Genomic DNA, 20611 nt, shown 5'->3' with positions numbered 1-20611 from the left:
CTTTCAATTAAAATCAGTTATACAGCGATAAAAAGAAACACAAAAATGTCAAGAAGCTGTTGTATTATTAACTGCAATAGCCGGTCGCATGACAGCCACGGGAAGCCGACGGGTAAAGAGATCGGTTGTTATCGGATTATGTCATTGAAGAGAAATTGTTCGAGCCATGTTTCCGAAGTAACAAAGAGGCGACTGGATTGCAGCCATTCAAAGACCAAATATAACGTCCCAGAACACTCCAGCTCACAGGTTAGTCTGCTCCAAGCATTTACACAAAGGTCAGTCTGCTGTTGTAGTTAATGCGTCATTTTTCTTAACATAATTGGTGATATAGGTTACAAGCAAGTCTGGCGCTGAACAGAAATTGTCGCGCTATGCTCCTTTATTTATTGCGCATAAATAGTGAATTGTCCTGACACAATATTGCGTTTCGCTTCTGTTATTATGGTACATTGACAAAAACATATACTTTTATTCACAGGATAAAACAGGTTTTTTGTATCACTAATTGCCCAGTACGATTACAGCATACAGTATTATTGTCACTGCTACATTTCTGTAACGCATACCAGAAATTATTTCCACTACTACCCATCCCACTACTACCCACTACTACTACTACCCATCCGTCGGTAAACTGTACCTGGGCTTGTTGCAGTGACCTGAAGTTACTAAACTTCATGATCGTATGCGCTCACTCCAAGAACCGTATAATTATAAATATAAATATAAATATGCTAAGATGAGATAGCTGACTTCATCTAACTAGCAAATGTTGTCCAGGCTACGTTGGTGATGCAGTTTTTTTTAATGTGTATGATATTTTTGTCATGCGATTTCAAAGCCGGTCCTACAACCGCATCCAAGAATAACATGCAGCTTATCTCAGAACTGTCGGTGAAAATTATTCTTGGAGCTAGGTTTAATTGAGCTGCATTTTAAAGAGGTGCAATTTCACAATTTGTGTATATTTTCTAAGTTCACTATTTTGTCATGTGTTGAGAAAAACACAGATTTTAAAATTACATGGTCTAATATTTACATTTAGCATAACTGCAACATTATTTTTTCGTTTTTTTTTTTTTTTAAAGACTGGAAAGGACTTGAAATTCAAAGTTTCAGACTTGTGACTTGACTCGGACTTTTACACCAGTGACTTGAGACTCGACTCTGACTTGCCTGACATTACTTGAGACTTGACTTGAGACTTGAGGATAAAGACTTGAGACTTACTTGAGACTTGCAAAACAATGACTTGGTCCCACCTCTGGTATATAGTATTTTATTTTATTCTGTACAGTTGTGTACTGTATTTATTCTTATTGTATTCTAATTTTTGCACTGTCCACTTCCTGCTGTGACAAAACAAATTTTCCACGTGTGGGACTAATAAAGGTTATCTTATCTTATCTTAAACCTTCCTGCAATTCCATTAAACATGTAATTTAATTGAAATCTTAGTTTCATTAGATCTGACAGAAAGAGACTAGTCAATACTACAGAGGTCAGGGTGCCCTAATCTTTAGTTCCTAGCGTTTCTTACGTTCCAAAATTAGATCTCTATACTTCCATAACTTAGCAGTTATGTGCAGAAACAACATAGAAGATTTTTTAAAAAGTGTAAATAGTGAGATGCTGAAGATGAAAATAGTTTATGGGGTGAAAAGAATAGGTGCATACCTCTGTTTGGAACAAGACACCAAGTTAATTATTTTACTCAGATTTGATGTTTTGGCTTTTTTGTCAGTACCGTCAGCAGTTCCAAATACACGAGAACATATAGCATAGTTCACAGAGTACATAAAGAGACTTCAAAGTACCACCACATTGCTGCTGAATTGCTAAATTAAAGAACACAGTTGTTTTCGCACAATTACATCAGTCAAATCAAGTTTTAAAAAAATCTATTTTCCAGTTCAGCTCACCGATTGAGCAGGCGACCATATGCCATATGGCTGAAATGCAGCATGGGTTCAAGTCTTACCCACGGCCCTTTGTTGCTCATCTTCCCCTGCTCTCGCCTCCTTTCCTGTCTACTCTACACTCCAAATAAATGCAAAACTCCCCCCTTAAAAAAAATCCACTTTGAAACCAAAGGGGAAAAAGGCGATCCTTAAAACCCCAGATCCTGTATGAGAAATTATATTTCTGACTGAAACTACTAATCAGAAATTCCAAGATTGTCAGGGTCAGACCCTGAAAACCCTACCTTAATTTAACCAACACTGGTTGTTTGTTAATGCTTTATGTCAAAGCTTTTTAAACTTCACATTTCCTTTCATAGTTCCTGAAGCAAAAACAAGATAAAAAGATATTCCCACACTAAGAGAACTTTTGAGTGAGTGCCAGCATTATCTTTGTTTTGACACTTACTGTGACCGATGAAGGTTAGTATATCAAAAGATGACAATTAGTAAACATATTCAATTTCACTGAATTTCAAACAAATGTTTCCTTATGGCTCAAAAGTTTAATTTCACCTCTATTCTATACTATTTATATGATGCCAAATCATAATAATAGTTGCCTCGAGGCACTTAATAAAGCAAGGTAAAGACACTTCAATAACACAGAAAAAGCCACAACAATTAAAGGATCCCCTATTAACAAACACTTGGTGACAGTGAGAAGGAAAAACTCCTTTTTAACATGAAGTAACCTTTGGCAGAACCAGCCACAGGGAGGGACAGCTATCTGGTTGGGGCTGAGGGGAGGAAGACTGGACAAAACCCAGACTGTGGAAGTGAGCCTGAGTTTAACAACTAATGATTAAATGCATAAACACAGAGTTATGCAGCTCAAAGTAACAGGGCAAACTTTCATTGTCAGAGTGTATAAACACAGAAAGTGAAAAGAGGTGAACGAAGAACAAACACTCAGGGCATCATGGGAAGCTGCCAACAGCCTGAGCCAATTGCGGCATAACTAAGGAAGGATTCAGGGTCACCTGATCCAACTACGGTTAGGTCTATAAATATTTGGGCAGAGACAACTTTTTTTTATAATTTTGGTTCTGTACATTATCACAATGAATTTTAAATTAAACAACTCAAGACATAGTTGAAATGCAGACTTTCAGCTTTAATTTAGAGGGTTGAACAAAAAGATTGCATAAAAATATAAGCAACTAAAGCATTATAAACACAACACCTTCATTTCAGGGGCTCAAAGGTAGTTGGACAAATTTGCTGTCTATTTGTAAGCCTTTCTGTCCAAAGTTTAGGCTCCAACAAGAGAAATGGATGCTCATTAAGATCAGATGACTGACTTGGCCATTTAAGAATATTCCACTTGTTTGCTTCAATAAACTCCTGGGTTCCTTTGGCTGTATGTTTTGGGTAATTGTCCATCTATATAATGAAACACCACCCAATCATTTTGACTGCATATTTTTGGAGTTTAGTGTTGTTCCCTTGCTTGACTGTTGTAAAGAGATTTCTCTTAATCATGGAAATGATTCTGCGATCTTCCACCACTGCTGTCTTCCGTGGACGTTTGGGTCTTTTTGCATTGCTGAGTACACCCGTGCTTTCTTTCTTTCTTAGGATGTACAAAACTGTAGATTTTGCCTCTCCTAATATTGTAGCAGTTTCTCAGATAGGTTTTTTTTCTGTTTCTGTTTTTCTGTCCGTTAGCAGCTTCAGAAAAGCTTGTTTAACCCGCACAGAGAGCTACTTTGACCGCATGTTGTCTGTTTACAGCAAAATATTCTAGATGCAAGTGCCACACCTCAAATCAACTCCAGGCTCTTTATTTGTTCAATTGACAATGACATAATGAAGGAATTGCCTGCACCTGCCCATGAAATTGCCTTTTGCAAAAATAGTCAGTTTAGAATCACTAACTAACCTACTAAACATGTTGTTGGCAATTACGCTAATGAAGGCTAATGAATTTTGTTAAGTTGACTTGGCTATAGAATTTGTTATCAAAAAGAGCTAACAGGAAATAAGATAAGACATGTTTGGGTAACATGACATTAGTGTGACTACAAAATACTTCAGATAAGCTTCTACATCCAAACAGTTCTGAATGTGTTCTACTAGTTAATTATCTAATTCTTGACTACATCCCAAGGGAATGTAGTCAGTGTGCGATACAGTACACCGGTAAACATTTGGGAGGCGTGTACCCACTATCAAATGGCTTATTGTTAAGTTCAGTCTGAAGGCCTTACATGTGTACACTGTGTGAGTGCATGTGTGCAAATTTCATGGGTGAATGTTTGGCAAAATGAAGAGGGTGTCCACTGATAGTAACGTCTTTGTAGTAGTTTAAAGACATGCATGAATGGATTTCTAATGTCTGTTGGAAGTGCTGGACTGTGACTAAGGAGAAAAAAGATCGGATACAGTGAGCCCATAGAGTTTCTTTAAAAAAAATGCCTTGGACATCCGGCCAGTGAAGCAGAAACAGAGCCCTAGCACAAAATGCAAATTAGTTGGTCAGAGGTCCCTTAGGCCCCCCAACTGCAACCCTCCACCCTCCTGTGTCCCCTTTCTATTCTGCTGAGAGTATAGAGGCAGTGTGAAATCCATCCCAGAAGGGGCCATTGTACGCCGGGAAGCAACCGTCAAACTGGAATGGTTTAGGCCGGGATCAGGCCTCTTTTTTATAGCTGAAGGCACTGGAGAAAAACCCCAGCTAGTAGGTGTTTTGGATCTAGGTTGAGCCACCAATCCCTCTCTCATCCTTCCTGGTGTCTGTCTCTGAAAATGCTATCATAACAAGGCCTCATCCTCTGTATCCCTGCTGGCTATTTGAGGCAGGCTCAGGTTTAATCGTCCATGATGGTGTGTACTCTGCCAAAGGGCCACACAGGTATCTACCATTCCCATCCTTTGCTCTTCTCCTCCACATTGTCCATTCAGCTGCCCTTCTAAGTGCCAGACTGAGAGACAGAGAGGCACAAACCAGCACACCCACCCCCAACTCCACTCCATCAATAGCCCTCTTGGACAAAGCTGCTGTCTTTGCAACATGCTAACCATGCTGAGAGTGGGGAGTGAGAAGGAGAAGAGACAGAATAAAAGGATAAAAAAATAAGACAAGGAAAGGGAGAACCTATTTGGAACACAACAAATATGCCTCTCACCTCCTTGTCCTCAGTAGTGTGTCCTCCGAGAAGCTTCAGGCACTCCCTGATGACCCTTTAATCCTGGTAGCCTCCCATAAACTCTCAGCTTTTACCACAGCTCCAGTTCCAGCACACTCATCTTTATAGTCTCCTGTGAGGGCTGCAAGTGGCTGAACACAGATTGGAAACCTCCTGTCCTGTTTACTTTCCCACAACTTCTCCCCTGCACCGTGTGTACAGTTCTAGATGAGGTAACCTTCTTTGCTCCCTCCCCTTTTTCGCTGCCTGGTTCGGTTCCTCCCTCTGTCTCCCCTCTCTTTTTTATTGCCCCCACCCGCCACCCCTCAGCTCATCCAGTTTCATTTTGTCCTTTCTTTGGTTTTTCTCCCTCCTCCCACTCTCCAGACCCCTGCTGCTGTCCAGACAGCGGCACAAAGCGGGGTGAGGGTTCTCAGTCACAACTGACCAATAGCAGATTGGCAAAGGCAAGCATTCAGCCAATGAAATGCCTAGGGGATGATATTTTCACCAATCAGGGGCGAGATTCAGACAAAAAGGGGTTGGACTAGAGGAATTAGGGGCAACGCTATCTCACAGCACTTCCGTGTGGGATGAAGGTGTCTGTGCTAGGCAGCCGGTTGAATTGAAACAATAGATGAAAAAATACTTTTGGTTCTCCAGCAAAGTAATGCTTAATACTATAATCCTTGTGTTCCCCCCACACCACACACAGCCTGTGTTTAAGGTGCGTTGATATAAGGCTTTAATACGGACTTTAAAGAAGCAGTCTATTATCTGAATTGAACATAAATGTATATACTTTCTTATTTATTATTAATTTTGTTTAGGTTAGACAATTTGAGAAGATGGGAAATAATCCCTTGCATTGTAAAAAACAACAAATATGGACTTATTTTACTTCAAATTCTATATGGGTTTGTTTTAACGCTAGACATTTTGATACACAACTTTTGACATTATGAAACAGACATGGCACTCAAAGAATCCTGAACTGAAATCTGTGGGTAATGGGAAATCACACCAAAAAAATCTTTTCTTTTCTTTTTTCTTTTTAAATCACATGTGACTGACGATTCTATACATGCACATTTTATGTCTTGGTGACCACAGACCAAATTACATGCAATTTATGGTAACTGGTTATTCTAAATCAGCCACAGAGAGTGTGTCATCTGTCTGCGCTAGCCCTGTCATGTTTTGGCAATGTGTCCAGGATGCACTACAGTGAATATCTGAAACAACATAGGGAACTGGTGTGTTAGTATCACAATGGAAGCATCTTAGGGCCATGTTAAACACAAACTATCAGCATTCATAATTACTTAACAAAATAAACACCATCATTAATATTAAATAGGCTTTAAGTTTCATAAAGCGATCGTGGCTCAAGAGTTGGGAGTTCGCCTTGTAATCAGAAGGTTGCCGGTTCGAGCCCCAGCTTGGACAGTCTCGGTCGTTGTGTCCTTGGGCAAGACACTTCACCCGTTGCCTACTGGTGGTGGTCAGAGGGCCCGGTGGCGCCAGTGTCTGGCAACCTCGCCTCTGTCAGTGCGCCCCAGGGTGGCTGTGGCTACAATGTAGCTCGCCATCACCAGTGTGTGAATGGGTGGATGACATTATGTAAAGCGCTTTGGGGTCCTTAGGGACTAGTAAAAGCGCTATATAAATACAGGCCATTTACCATTTACCATAAATAAAGGTACTCAATTTGAATTGGACCAGGGTGATCAAACTCCCTTAAGTTCAATGACCCAGTTTACAAACACACATCCAGAGTGTTTTTGGACAAAATGATTTTACAATTTGACTAAGTTTTTTTGAAAGTACATTTTCATTGACCTGATGACAGTTTTAACATTCGCCATTTCAGGGGCCAGATTCAACCCTTCGGTGGGCCAGTTGCCTCTTGGACTCTGTGTTTGATAGTCCTGTATCAGACTTTTACTTTTTATTGTTACATTCATTCATTCATTCACTTAACATTTTGGCTTTCTTTTTTTCAGTCTGAGTACTTCAGTATTTCTATTTCTGACAATAATCACATTTGCAGTTCTGCAAGCTCATGCACAGTGTGACATGTGCTAGAGGTCGCTGCATATGAACACACTGTAATGTGTGAGGTGAAGTGTAGACAAATGTCATTCGCTTTGATTATGAAATCCTCAGCTCAGTTATTTATCTGCATGCTTCTTCAGCTGTCTCCAGACTGAGTACAGGGCAAGAACTGACCAGAAAACATTCTGTTGTTCAGAAGATTTATTAAAACACATTGAACAAATACACAGAATACAAATAAAAAGATGACAATTCACTTTTTCATTCAACTGCTATACAGCACAAATATCAGTACCATAACACTGCTTGGCGCTCATTGTCTGTAAATGCCTGCTATACCACCACCTCCCAAAAGTGAACCATCAAACGCTTCACATGCTGTGCATTCACTGCAACAAAGGTGCCTTTTAACAGGGTCTTTTGGTAGCTTTTGAAGCCACATTAATAAGCATGTGCATACATTGTTAACATATTGGTAATATTAGACTGAAGCCTTTTTAACAGACATTACATTCATACTGACTTCAGTTTGATTGCATTTCAGTGAAGTATTGTGTTTTTCGACGTCATCTCATGGTCACAGTTCCAGAGGAAAAGGACAAGTTTTTGATTGATGAGCACATACGGTGCACATAGCAGTTCTATGGCAACACCATCCAGTAAACATTCATCTTTTTCAGTTTAATACAAAAATCTATATGACATGGACTTATCTCTGAAAAATCTTTCAATTTCAACAAGTATTTACATGTTTCTGAGGTTCTGTCTGTCAACCATCCATGTCATGGTCAAGTAGTTGCTGGCATGAACAAAAACGGTAACGGAAACAGCATCGATTCACACTAAAAAAGCGTAGTGCACTCAAGATTAGTCTCATGATGCTTTCCAAATCGTAATGTTTTGAATTTGACTTTTAAGTCAAAGCATTTCGAGAAACGATGAGTGCGATACAAGCTGGAAAAATGAAGAGGGAATCAGAAGAGAGCACCTAAGGACAACCATTTGAACTGGCAAAAAACAGAGTAAGGATATACACTCACCATAAATCACTATTTCTTCACTTTAGATTAGTCAATAGCAATTATCCTTTCAGCATTTTCAAATAAGTGCCTTGGCAATGGCATAATAATAATCATAATACAAACATATCATTGGAAAAAGAAAAAAAAGATAGATTTGTCAATAAAGATTTGTACATTTAGTCCTAATATTCTTGCAGTGTGTTAATAGAAAATTAAATACGTGTGAATTTATAAAAAGACTGTTTTACCAGGTGCAGTCACTTTAGCACAAAACAGTAGATGGAATGAGTAAACATGTAGTAGCCTTATCACCAGGTAAAGCAATAAATGACCACGTACACTGTTACTAAGGAGGCTGAAAGTGACGACATCATCTAAAAGCAATGATGGTCCTTGAATGCTGATGCACAGAGAATATTACTTCAAATGAAAAGCTTTGACTGTAACACCACAATTTACAGTCTTAACCTCTGCGGAGGAAATGCACTGCAACAAGAACAAATCATTCTGGATCATATCCTTTAATGGCACCAAGTGACCAAAAACATTAGATTTAACCTCAAAAAAAGAGAAGCAAACAAAAGCGCAGTCTGCATCAAATGTTAAACTTGAGGTGACATTGCACCATAAGCACATGTGTTCTTATTTAGTCCTAACAATTAAAAGGGAACTGGGAAAGTCCCTGGGATATAAGAGGGATAAAACTCCACCCTCCATTCAGGACTCTGGTCTCGGTAACACTGAAGCCCTGTATGTGGATGTACCAGATGGGTCCCTGTTTACAATGAAGTCCCACCGGTCATGGCCCCAGGGTTAAGCTCTACAGCCACTACTAACATTCAAATATAGAAAGAATCACAAATATTGTACCATACACAGAAATACTCAGTCTTCTCTAAAATGCATTAAAAATCATTCTTGCCACTCCCAAAGTTTCTCTCACTTGATTTTCATGTACAACACTAAGCCAGGCTTCTGATTTCATCCATGTATGTTTACATGTGTTCACTATCATTAGACATATGTGAGGTAAAATAAACAGCAGTCTCTCAGTATATACAGTACAAGAGGCCAACGTTCCCAGGTACTGCAGTCAAGTCTCCCTGCAGGTTTAGCAGAAATTACTTTCTTGAGATTACCAGCAGGTGGCAGTCTTTAGAGGATTCTCCAAAAGCCTGTGTCCAGCTACTGCATACATGTTAATAGTTCTTGATTCTTTCAAATCAATATTTTCTTCACAGGTTACAACATGAATGACAAAACACAAGTTTATTTAAAATAACAATACTGGCCTTCAAAAAGCAATCTCTTATCAAGCTATGACTGTAGACATCCTCGACGACTCCACTCTTCACAGGGGACAAGCTCCGGGGGAGCACAGTCACAGTGTACAGTAAATAGGCAGATGAGTAAAAGCAACTGAGTGTATGCAGATGAAAAGAATTGAGGCTGACGCAAATAAAACACACATTCCAGAATCAGAATGAGCCCCAATCAAGCGCGTCAGGAACTCAGTGCCACCAACTTGCTCGAGTCTTCCACTGTAGTGCAGAGCGAAAGAAGCTGTTTTCAAAGAAGCTGCTCCATTTTCCTTCTTAATCTGCAGCTTTCCATCACAGGTAAACAAAAGCAAACATCTACTGAAATACTTCTATAGGATTCTTTAAAGATAAAAGTGCAATTGTTAAGATACATACGTCTGCATTAAAAAGTTAATTGCCTTATCCGTAGAGAGAAGAGAGCTTGACTTTTAGATCTGGAGTTAGGAAGGAGCGAGAGAACAAGGAGAGAGTGGCGTAAGAGTTGGTCAGTAGTCATCCATTGAGATTCCATCCCTGGGAGTTTCTGACCTGAGGTCAGTGTTACAGAGCTGGTCTAGTCCTCAATACAGATGACATCACTAGGTTTGCCTGATTTGAGGTCAGGCGTAGCCACGTCCCTCAAGGAGTCAAGTGACTTCTTGTCCAGATGGCTTGTAGGGGGTGGGGGGCCATTAGTGGAGACTGAAAAGAGAAGAGATCTTTTTTTTTGTGGTTCACTGAAACAATATGAATGTGAATGTTGAGAATTTTGCCAGATGGTATGAGACAGTTGTTTAAAGGCAAAACAAAGTCAGTAAATTTCTAAATCTTTCTTAAAAAACAAAACAAAAATTAGCTCTATGACAAATTAAAGCTCTATGACCAGCTATTTATAAAGCTAGGTCATAGGCCAAAGTGCACAATGGACATCTGCAGTGATGTGGGAAGATAGAATTTAGCTAATGTGACTGTTTAAAACCTGTGGGTTTCTACTAATGTTTCTACTTTTAAATGACTGCCTATTAGCATTAAGTAAGGATGGCAAGAACAATGACAATAAGTTGATTAACATGGATTCTTGATTAATTAAAATGATCCTTAACAATCACTTGACTTATCTAAGAAAACTAGTGCTTCTGCAAACATATGCAGACTTTTGCTTGTAGCTTTTTATTGCATATTTGCCAAGGTGACATCATTTACTGTACATGTAATCTCTCAGCCTATTGCACATGAAATTGAAATGCTATCTGTGTTGTGTGTCACATACAATATAGTGCAAAATGTTGATTGTTACCGCTGACGTATGGTCCTAAGGGCATCTGACTATAGTTAACCATAGGCTGTCCGCCTGGTCCTCTGAATCCGCCTCCAAAACTGCCGCTGTACATCTGGGAGCAGCCAAACCCACCTGGACTAAACGGCTGAAACACACACAAAGGATTAGTCATCTTGCTGTAAACAGCTTTGTGATTACAGCAGGTATTCAGTATGAGGTTTTTTCTACTATACAGTGCTTAAAAGGCTTGAGTTGCTCTGTAAGAGAAGTTTTCTTTCTACACCAGCAAAGTAAAGACAGATAAAAGCGGAGGAAAGTGCATCGACTGTGTCATGGTCAGGAAAGCGTTGTCATAACAACCAAAAAAAGACTGTCAGAGCATATGGCCACAGAGACTACGTGGCTGAAATGATCCCTTGTATAACAGAACAAAATACACACTCTACAGCAGAGAGGAAAGCAAAGACACAACAACTTTTTCTCCTCTGGGAGCAAAATGTGGAGCACAGTGGTGAAAGCAAACAACTTAAGGGAGATTTTTCTTTCCCCATATCGCACCTGAGGGAAATCTTCCGTGGGGAATAGCGAGCCTAAGTTTGAGATTTCAAAGGAATAGTGTGGCTGTGTAGTTGCGACAACGGCGAACTTCAAAGGTTTTGGGACACAGCTTTTCCTTTTTCTTAAATTTACTTAGCCAAGTTGCCCACTTTTGAGCCTTAACCTGTTTTACAGGAAATGAGCTCAAATAACTTTAATTCCATTTTTTTAAAAAGCTTTCTAAAACCCACCTGATCTCCTTGACAACCACGCTCCATCTCACCTGCTGCGGTGGAGGTTCATTGCCTCGGCTGGTGAGGCGGCTCAGGATGCTCCGCTCAGACATCTGCAGCCTCGCCGACACCGGTGGGATCCTGGACAGCATGTTGGGCAGTCGTGTCACATCTGCTTTCATGTCACTCAGAAGTTCCTCCAGCTGGTTCAGCACTGCAAGAGCACGAACACACACAAGAGCAGTTTCACTTATGTTAGTATTAAAAGAATGATTTCGATAAAATGTCGGGAAAATGCATGTAAAACTTTTCCAACACCCTTGACATAATTAGTGTGAACCTCAAATAATTAAAAAAGCTAATTTGTTTGTTCCAGGACCTGAAATTAACAAGTGCCAAGAACTAAATGCCAAAACATGTTTCACTGGCAGACAAATCAGTGAGGGTCACAGTCAGCATCATTTTGAAACGATAACATTTTAACGCCTCAGTTTCAATCAGTCTTTGGCCTCTTCCCAAACTTTCATCCTACTAATCACTGTAAGCATGTTTTAATGGTGAGTCAAATTAACATAAAATGAAGCCACTGTGTCAAACAGGATATTTACTGGCTGCCTTTTAGAAGCTCTTCACAAAACAGTGGAGTGGAAATATCTGTAAATGCTTCCTTTGGCATCCTGTTTACTGTCTGGATGGATGGAATTGACCGCTGTCTCCATTTGGAAACAAAACATGTATTATTAACAGGTTAAAATAGCTTTTGTGTACTAGTAATTAGTGAAATGACATTGACACCGTTTCAAATAACATAAAAAAAGACTTTTTAAAGTGTAACTGCAGAAGTTTTTTTCACGTGTTATAAATCTCTTCTAACCCACCCACTCCATGACACGCTGTCCAGCCACAGGAGCATGCTCAGTGAGAGACTGAGGTGACCTAAATGCACCACTGAATGACATACGTAGAGCTGTTTGTATTATTGGAGCTATTTTGCAATTGTTTGCAACATTTGGAATTTTTTATATTGGTGTTTTAACTTGTTCCTTAGTGTTCTTACTGTCTTGGAGCAACATAATTTACTCTGGTATTAGTATACTGATTCCAACAACACAGCACACTGTGAAAGAAACACAAATACTATTTATTTCATAAAATATACTGTCTCAGTTAAAAAATAGTGAAGTGCTGGTAATTCTAGGAAGATTTTAGGGAGTTTCAAGTTAATATTTCCTCCTGCATCTGATTTGAAACAGAACGAAGCACAAACAAACCAGTTACTTTGCATCACAAAAAGCTATTTATCAGCACTGGGTAGCTGAATCTCGCCAGGTTAAACTGTTGCTGTTTTTGACACTGGGCTGCGGACCTTTGTGCAGCACGGCGTTGGCAGGTTTGTTCCCAGCCAGAGACTCTTTGGACAGGTGTTGGTGGGACTCGGCCAGACATTCCACCTCGGCAAAGCGAGTGTTGAGTGCCATGGCAGGGTGACTCGGGTCCTGGGTCATATTCAGGTAAGCCGCCCGCCTCAGCTGCTCCTCGATCACCAGAGCCTGCTCTAACAACTACAGTGAGGCAAAGTAACAAAGAGAAGTTTGTATGAAATGCAGACATAGCAGGGAGATGCAAACTGGTTCCATTTGTATTCAGATTATAATGTGAAGAATGTATTATTGTTATTTTTCTGTTTTTAAAAAAAAACAAAACAAAAAAAACTCCACATTTGCCTTAAAGCGGCGAGCCAGGAATTTGTTTTTCATTTCTAAGTAGTTGCCCTTATGCATCTCGGTCTTGAAAGGCTCATTCAGAATCGCATAACGTGGATCATTCTGAATGTCTTGCCAGCGAGCGTAGCCATGTCTGAGATAAATTCACGGTCAAAGAAAGCAAATGGGAGCAAGGAAAACCTCATAAAATTCTTCAAATAAAGAGGAAGCAGGAAAGCGTAGTTTTACATCATCCTCACATTTTGTAAATATCAGCTCCGCAGCTACTTCTGTCATAAGTAATTACATTGCTCTGCCATATGCTTCTCACTCCTCACTCTGGAAGAAAGGATACGTCACGATGCCAGCCAACAGCCAGTAGTCATGGCGACGGTGCCAGATGTCATGCATCTTTCCAGAAGACAGCGCTGCTCGCTCTTCAGTCTGCCAGAGGGTGTGCAGCTCTGACGGCGTAAAAATAAAAACAGGGTTCTTACAAAAATACAAAGTAATATCCCATATGTCTGTAACACGTAAAGAGAAATAAGAGCATATAAACACAAACAAAACTTATATCAAAACAAAGATAAATCAGTGTGACACCTGAAATAACCTGCAGTAGAGATTCTGAGTAAACCAAAGAAAACACGGGAGGAAAAGTGGGAAGAGAAAGAATATCTATTTATAAGGTGCAGACTTCACTCTACAGTCTGACGATATGGATAGTCTCAGAAAATCAGACTCAGAAGACTTCTATGATGGGCTTATAAGTGACAATTTCTCCCAGTGACACAACATTTGTCAGTGACTTTGTGAACTCAGAGTCTAATTGATCAACTTTATCTCATATCTCATATGTGGATATGAAGGAGGAATGTGACCAGAGTACTCCAGGTGACACCTGGTCAGTCAGCATCAGGTATATTAAGGACAAATAGCAGAAATCGGATTGATTCTTACCTGTAAAACCTCCGTCAGCAATATTAAACATGAACTTTGCTTTGAATCCATTTTTGTCTTCTTTCCTGCTCTCGTCTATCTCATCCAAAGTGTCCTTGTCTCCATTTATTCGACCCTCTAATGCGTCTTCACTCTTTACATCATCTGCAAAGGTTACAATTAATTAAAATAAATATCTGTGGTGTATATAGTGGTGTATATAGCAGAATAATCCTCCATCTTTAATTTAAGGAGTCATAGCACGTTTACCTGGTTTATTTTCCTTGTCTTCAGTTTTTGCCAGAGGAGAATCAGTGTCTCCTTTTTCTGAGGACTTTTCGGTTTCTTTGCATGGCTCCACTGAGGATAGAAGAAAAAAGAATGAATAAACAAAGCACAGCCTTGCAGATAAGTAAAATCTGAAGTACACAGATCATAAACCGCTCACTCTTAGGTGAGGTGATAGTGGATTGCGCTTCGGACTGTTTGAAAGCTGGCTCTTTTGGGTTAGCAGATGGCTCCGTCTTTGTGGAGGGCGACTCGGTTCTGTTCCTCTCATCTCCTGTTTTCTCCTCTGAGTTGCCCTTGTTCTCGTCACTGTCAGTTGCCTTCTCGGGTGCAGATGCTGGCTCAACAGTGGAAGCCTGCCGAGGGAAAACAGACAGGACAACAGAGGGAGAAAGGATAGAGTCGGTAAAGGGCAAAAAAAGACAAGTTAAAAGGTGTCGGAGTTTGACAAGCGTCTTCTGAGAATGATGAGTTATGGTTACAGTGTGATGACCCATGAGATGATGGACAAGACAATAAAGGAGAAAAGAAAGAAAGTGGTGGTTAAAGGGAGAAAAAAAAGGACTCACTTCCTGCTCTGACAGTTTCTTGCTCTCTGGCTCTGTGGCTTCCTTGTCCTCCGCAGTACCCAAGAAAGACTCAGTTTTTTCTACATTCCAGAAAACAACAACTCAGCTCATTTGCAGTCATAAAGTGATACAGCATGAACTTTACTTTAACATTTAGAGGAAAACAGAACATGATCAAAGCAGACCTTGTGGGATAGGAGTGCTGGGCTGAGTAGCCACAGGGCTAGCTGGCACAGGCGTGTTGGGATCAGAGGATACACTCTCATTCAGTTTCTTCAGCTCCATTCCAATGGGAATCAGATCAGGAGAGCTTAACTTCCCATTTACATGCTCAAACTCTTGCACCTACAGTAAAGAAAAGAGATTCAACTGTGATAAAAAGAACATCCTATACTTTCACTGGATGTCCTACTTTCTTTAAATAAGGCATTAGGAAGAACTCTATTATAAAATTATAAAGTACATGTAGCATAATTAAGCACTAGTAAAATATTAATTCTGGCTCAAGCCAGATGGACCAGCTCATTTTAACTTCAAACTTAGCCTAGTTATCATGGCAACTCGGTTTTTCAACACTTTTTAAAAACTTTATTTGCCACAGGCCATGCACAAAAACATTAATAGAAAATCTAATTTTAAACTGTAGCTCTCATAAGGGAAGAGCTGTATTCTGCCAGCTGTAGCTACTTGCTAGTCTCTATCTGTAGTACTTGAGCATGTAATACACTAATGTTATACTTTTAAAAAATCTTGTAATACTACAAGTTTACTATGTATAGATTTAAATAAATGAATTAATATAGCTATTGTTATTTGCTTTATACAGTAGTGTGCAAAAGTCCCAAGCTCGTCATAACTTCTTTATATTTTGTTGTTAAAACTGGTGCAACAATTTATTAAAACACCTGTTAACCTACTTGGAAATAAAACATATAAAGACAGACAGTTAAAAAGGTTAACAGTTCAAATGAGCCTGGAAGTCAATATTTGGTATGATCACCTTTTATTCTTCAACAAAGCCTAAACTTAAAACTCTCTTAGGCAACTTTCTTCTAATTTACTTAAGTAGTCTTCAGGAATAGTTTTCCAGGCTTCTTGAAGGACCTCAGAAATGTGAAACATTTCATCACTGATCCAAGAGAGTGATGTACGTGCTGTTTGCTTGTACTCACATGCCAGTTTTAGGCAGTTCTTGCCCAAGTGAGTCAAGATCTCGATCCAGGATCAATAATTCAGGTAAGGAAATCCCAGAAAGTTCATTCTGTTTATCTGGAAACAGAGTCCAGATGAACAAAATCAAACTTTTAGTGATTTCCAAGCGACTGAAGAAGTCATTGAGAGTCTCTTCATCTGGATGCCATCCATATGACTTCTTCGGTCCCTCCATCCCTTGAGTTTGGTGTGTTTTTATGATTAAATTATTCATAGGTCAGTGTTAAATGGTTAAACTATTGTAAAGGACCATTTGTAAGAATTGTAAGAAGGTAAGAAATCAAGGGTGGCTCAAGAGATTTGCACAGTACTGTATAATATAAAGAAAAAGTAGTATTAGCCTGTGATCCTACATTGGCGAATATAATTGTGGAAACTGTATTTAGTAACTTTCTAACCTTTCTAAACACTTTACATACAAATCTTCATTCACTTCAGTCTCAGATGTATTCACTGCTGACAAATCTCCAAAAAACATCTTATTTTGGAATATGCATGATGTTCAAAGCAAGAAAAAGTTTGTACCCAAAGATTACCCCCCCCCCCCCCCCGCCCCCCCGCTTTGGCTTCCTCCAGGATGGGCTGACCTACTTTTTCTAATCTCAATGTTCCAGCATAGGAAGAAAATTTCTTTGGCTGAATAATCGGTACCTTTTTCCTGACAAGGGACATGACTCCGATCCTGGTAAGAACATGCTGACGAGACAGCCCCTCGCGAGGGACTCCATCGGCAAAGGTCTCTGCTCCATCTGCCCCCGGCTCACATAAATGTCTCATGAACAGAGACACGTAGGCCCTAAGGAACACAAAAATTTCTATAAGGTTACCAGCACAAACTCACATTTTCAAACCTCTACTAACGACTAGGGAGGTAGCAATAAGCTTGTTTCAGACACGCACTCCTTTCCTGTCATCTTAATGTCATTCAAGAATGCACACCCTGGTGGCAGAAATCTCACTGTTTCGAGGTGATACACTGCCATGTATCACTCTGAACTCAAACATGTTTCTGCTGTGCAGCTCACTAAACGACATGACATTTTGGAGAATTCCCCAAATAACAACATCATGAGAAAAAACCTAGTGTGAGACACCCATTTTCAGTCAGTGTATCACACTCTCACACTGCCCAAACTACTCTCCTGACAGTATCAAAGCTTCTTCTTCAGGAAAAGACGATTATATACGTTTCACAGGCTTACACGCTCGACACGGTCGGAACACCACAGCGAGTGCTGAAGATGTTTGTTGCTGGAAGCACATACATACCCTACCTTTCATGCTAGATTTTGTTGTACATTTTAACATCTATTAGAAACTGAAACTACACAGATGACACTGTGTACTAGACAGGTGCACTGTTACACTACATCAGCATGTAAGCTACAGGTTAACATTTTCTGATCTGTTTAATGAAGCTTAGTAAAATGGTTATCCATAACTACATATAGGATGTGCCATCTCTAATTATTAAAGAAACTATCAATACATAGAAGACAGCTGAAGTAAATGCTAATGCAGTGTAGTGAGTCGCTTTGGTAAAACATAATGCCATCACTTCAACTGACTGATTGAGAACAAGGTCAAAGTAATAGGTTTGCCAATAGTGTTATTGGCTGCAATAGCAGCAACAGGAGTGATGTGTTATAATTTGCAGGCATAAAATTTTAGTTTTAACAACCTGTGGGCATTTTCTTTCCCACTGCTCCAAATTAAAGTGAAATTGGCAAGGCCGACCTTTACCAACGTGACATGAGCAATCTGGAGCATTGCCATGGGCTAGCAAACAGTGTAAACAGTTGATGAAAGAGCCAAGAGCTGCCACTTAATATAATGACAGGCCCCTCTTGAGAAAAAAATTGCACTGTGTGAAAACAAAATTACAACTGATTCAAATAACGCTACTTGTGTCATAGTTGAAAAATGAATAATATTAGAGCTTCACCTGAACTCGCGCTCACTCTTCCCTCTCAGGTCCCTAACTAGCCAATGAGAGTTGAAAGCATCCTGAGGGGGCATGCCCCAGCGCATGATGGCATTAAGGAAGGCTTTCCTCTGACGAGCGTTGAACCCAAGGACCTTGAAATGATGATAATCAGAAAACAGAGTAATAGAGATGTTTTAGATAAAGAGGTTGTGAATTCAAAAAGTCAGAAAGAAGCAGTAGAAAGACATAAGAAGTATTCCCTTGTATATTAAAACAGTTCTAAATTATACTTGTGGATATATGTTTTATGATGTAATAACAGGGTGAGAATTTATTGATCCTGATTTCTCATTTTACAAAGAAGCACATGATCAGCTGCAGAGCAGTGATGCTTCCTGACATGCTGCTCAAAAATGTCAAATTTTCTTCAAATGAGGAAATATTCTAAAGTGACTGATTACAAAATGATCTGGTAAGACAAACAATTAAAGTAAGCCAATACACTTGAAGATATGCGAGGACTTCCTGGAATTCATACCTCGATACTGCCTCCAACCCGAGCCAGTAAGGGTGGAAGAGGTTTGTCTTTCTCACTCTTGAGCTGCCGACGTGATTGTCTGCGTCCTCCTACGTAGAACAAAACAAAGTCCGTTGTCAGAAAGATGGGCGCATGTAGGGACATGTATAATGACAGAAAAAATACAGTAAGAATCTGTTTTGTTTATATTCAAATGTGACTTATCGTGTTTTTTGCTGCCTACCTTCAGGCCTCTCCTCGAAATCTTCGTCCTCGTCCTCGGACCCCACGGAGTACTCCGACTGATTGTCTGAAAGATCATCCTGCCATTCTGAGCCACACATCAAAGAGAAACAGTACATTGCGTTCGCTTCTGTTGGTGGCCACCTGAGGGCGCCATGGCACTGCAGATTACTACAGACCACTACAGTCGGGCATGCACATACTGTACCACTTCAGGCCTCTGGAAGTGAAGTGAGGGTTTGCAACTATGGCAGACAATCACTTTAACTTTGAGTGTACTCTAAGCTACAATGAGCTTTAAAGTCTTTATTCACTCTTAAATAAAAGTTCAACTGCAGGACAACTACAATCGACAGGACACTGAGCATGCAAAATTACTGCAAAAAGGGGTGCTTTAACACCCATTGATAAAACTACATAAATGCATGAGGTACAAGTGAGCTTTAGGGCAGTATAATGAATTCTAAGAGTTACAATGAAGAGGATACACCCAAATGATCCCATTTTGAGATAATGCCACACTCTTGTCTCTCTAATAAAACTCGGCAGACATGTTGATAGGGAGGTGCTGTGTGTCTCTTGAGCCTACCTTGGTCTTCCTGGGTCGTATCGTTGTAGTTGACCTGCTTTCGGATGCGTTTGCCTTTGCCCAGATTTCGCGCCAGATCTTCCTGCTGTTGCTCATAGTGGTGGCGGAGGAGTTTTTCCCAGTAGTCCGGATCCACGTTCTCCTCTTGCTTAATGATCTCTCGCTCTACCTCCTCCTGAATAATAGCACATTAGAACACATGCGTAAGTATCTCTAAAACAAGGCCTATGTCGAAGGTAGCGTATTGAGCAAAATAATTGAACTGTGATATAAATGAGATCTACAGATTTTGTGTGTGCGACCCCAATTATCATGATGTCACATGATGTGAAGACGGTTAAAATCTCACCTCTCCATCTTCTTCTTTCACCACATACTGAGCCACCTTGAAGGAGCTCAGGTACTCATTCATATTCTGTATCTCTGTGTCTTCAGTGGCATCCTGGCTGCGGTCCAGCAGCTTTGAGATAGCATCATCGTCGTAGTGAATCACACTGCCCTCCTCACCATCTTTGTTATCACCTGTTAATGAGAGGCTTTTACTTAATAACGAGCGGAGGCGCTTTTGAGCAGAGGAAAGTGTGTAAGCTTAAAAATGCTGATAGAAATCTACACAAAAAGGTCTCTAGCACAGGAATATCTGTGAATAGACAAACCCCAATAAAAATGGGTGTGCTTTTGTTCAATCCATAACAGAAACACACGTCAGTATACACATAGACAGACCCATTGTTCGTGCTGCTTCCATTTCATCTTTAAAAAGCTCCTCAGTTCCAAACTTTAGGATGTCATCCAGTTCTTGTTTGGACATGGAGCCCATTTTGGAGCCCAGGCCAGGGCGCACCACCAGGTGAGTCAGCATCATTTTCCTTTTGGCCACTTGGGTGATTCGCTCCTCCACTGAGCCTCGAGTCACAAACCGGTAGATCATCACTTTCTTGTTTTGGCCTATACGGTGCGCTCTGCTAAATGCCTGTAACAAAGAGGAAGATACAAGGCATGACACTGGAGTGAAGAGGTGAAATTAAAGAGATGGTTTTTCACTTGAGAATTAAAGCTCAACTTGTTACAAATTACAAATAAATAAATAATAATAATA

At 40.0% G+C, this 20611-nt stretch overlaps 2 protein-coding genes across 4 annotated transcripts in view; both read right to left on the bottom strand.

Annotated features, from left to right (window-relative positions):
- Positions 1-5382, bottom strand: part of arhgef10la (Rho guanine nucleotide exchange factor (GEF) 10-like a) — a 123710-nt gene extending 118328 nt beyond the window's left edge. Inside the window, exon 1 of one of the 3 annotated variants that reach the window (XM_085407242.1) lies at positions 5096-5382. The gene's annotated coding sequence lies outside the window, so the exon portion shown is untranslated. The remainder of the gene's footprint in view (positions 1-5095) is intronic. The other 2 variants (XM_085407239.1, XM_085407241.1) reach the window with 2 other exon arrangements.
- A 2006-nt stretch (positions 5383-7388) lies between these two features.
- The window catches only part of chd5 (chromodomain helicase DNA binding protein 5), a 37197-nt gene continuing 23974 nt past the window's right edge, over positions 7389-20611 (bottom strand). The window contains exons 23-40 of the mRNA XM_085407237.1: positions 20239-20485; positions 19862-20034; positions 19513-19687; positions 18925-18990; positions 18702-18790; positions 18182-18315; positions 16888-17032; positions 15210-15369; positions 15025-15104; positions 14616-14811; positions 14438-14527; positions 14189-14332; positions 13584-13692; positions 13250-13382; positions 12892-13087; positions 11576-11739; positions 10774-10900; positions 7389-10178 (exon numbers count right to left, since the gene is read on the bottom strand). Of these exons, the coding sequence (XP_085263363.1) occupies positions 10051-10178; positions 10774-10900; positions 11576-11739; positions 12892-13087; positions 13250-13382; positions 13584-13692; positions 14189-14332; positions 14438-14527; positions 14616-14811; positions 15025-15104; positions 15210-15369; positions 16888-17032; positions 18182-18315; positions 18702-18790; positions 18925-18990; positions 19513-19687; positions 19862-20034; positions 20239-20485 (2556 nt within the window). The 3' untranslated portion in view covers positions 7389-10050. The remainder of the gene's footprint in view (positions 10179-10773; positions 10901-11575; positions 11740-12891; positions 13088-13249; positions 13383-13583; positions 13693-14188; positions 14333-14437; positions 14528-14615; positions 14812-15024; positions 15105-15209; positions 15370-16887; positions 17033-18181; positions 18316-18701; positions 18791-18924; positions 18991-19512; positions 19688-19861; positions 20035-20238; positions 20486-20611) is intronic.

The sequence above is a fragment of the Rhamphochromis longiceps genome, linkage group LG5, assembly GCF_057381845.1.
Source record: "Rhamphochromis longiceps isolate RC_006_pf linkage group LG5, R_longiceps_female_GT1.1, whole genome shotgun sequence".
Classification (NCBI taxonomy): domain Eukaryota; kingdom Metazoa; phylum Chordata; class Actinopteri; order Cichliformes; family Cichlidae; genus Rhamphochromis; species Rhamphochromis longiceps.
The sequence above is the reverse complement of the archived record's forward strand: the minus strand, read 5'-3'. Positions and strand labels throughout refer to the sequence as shown.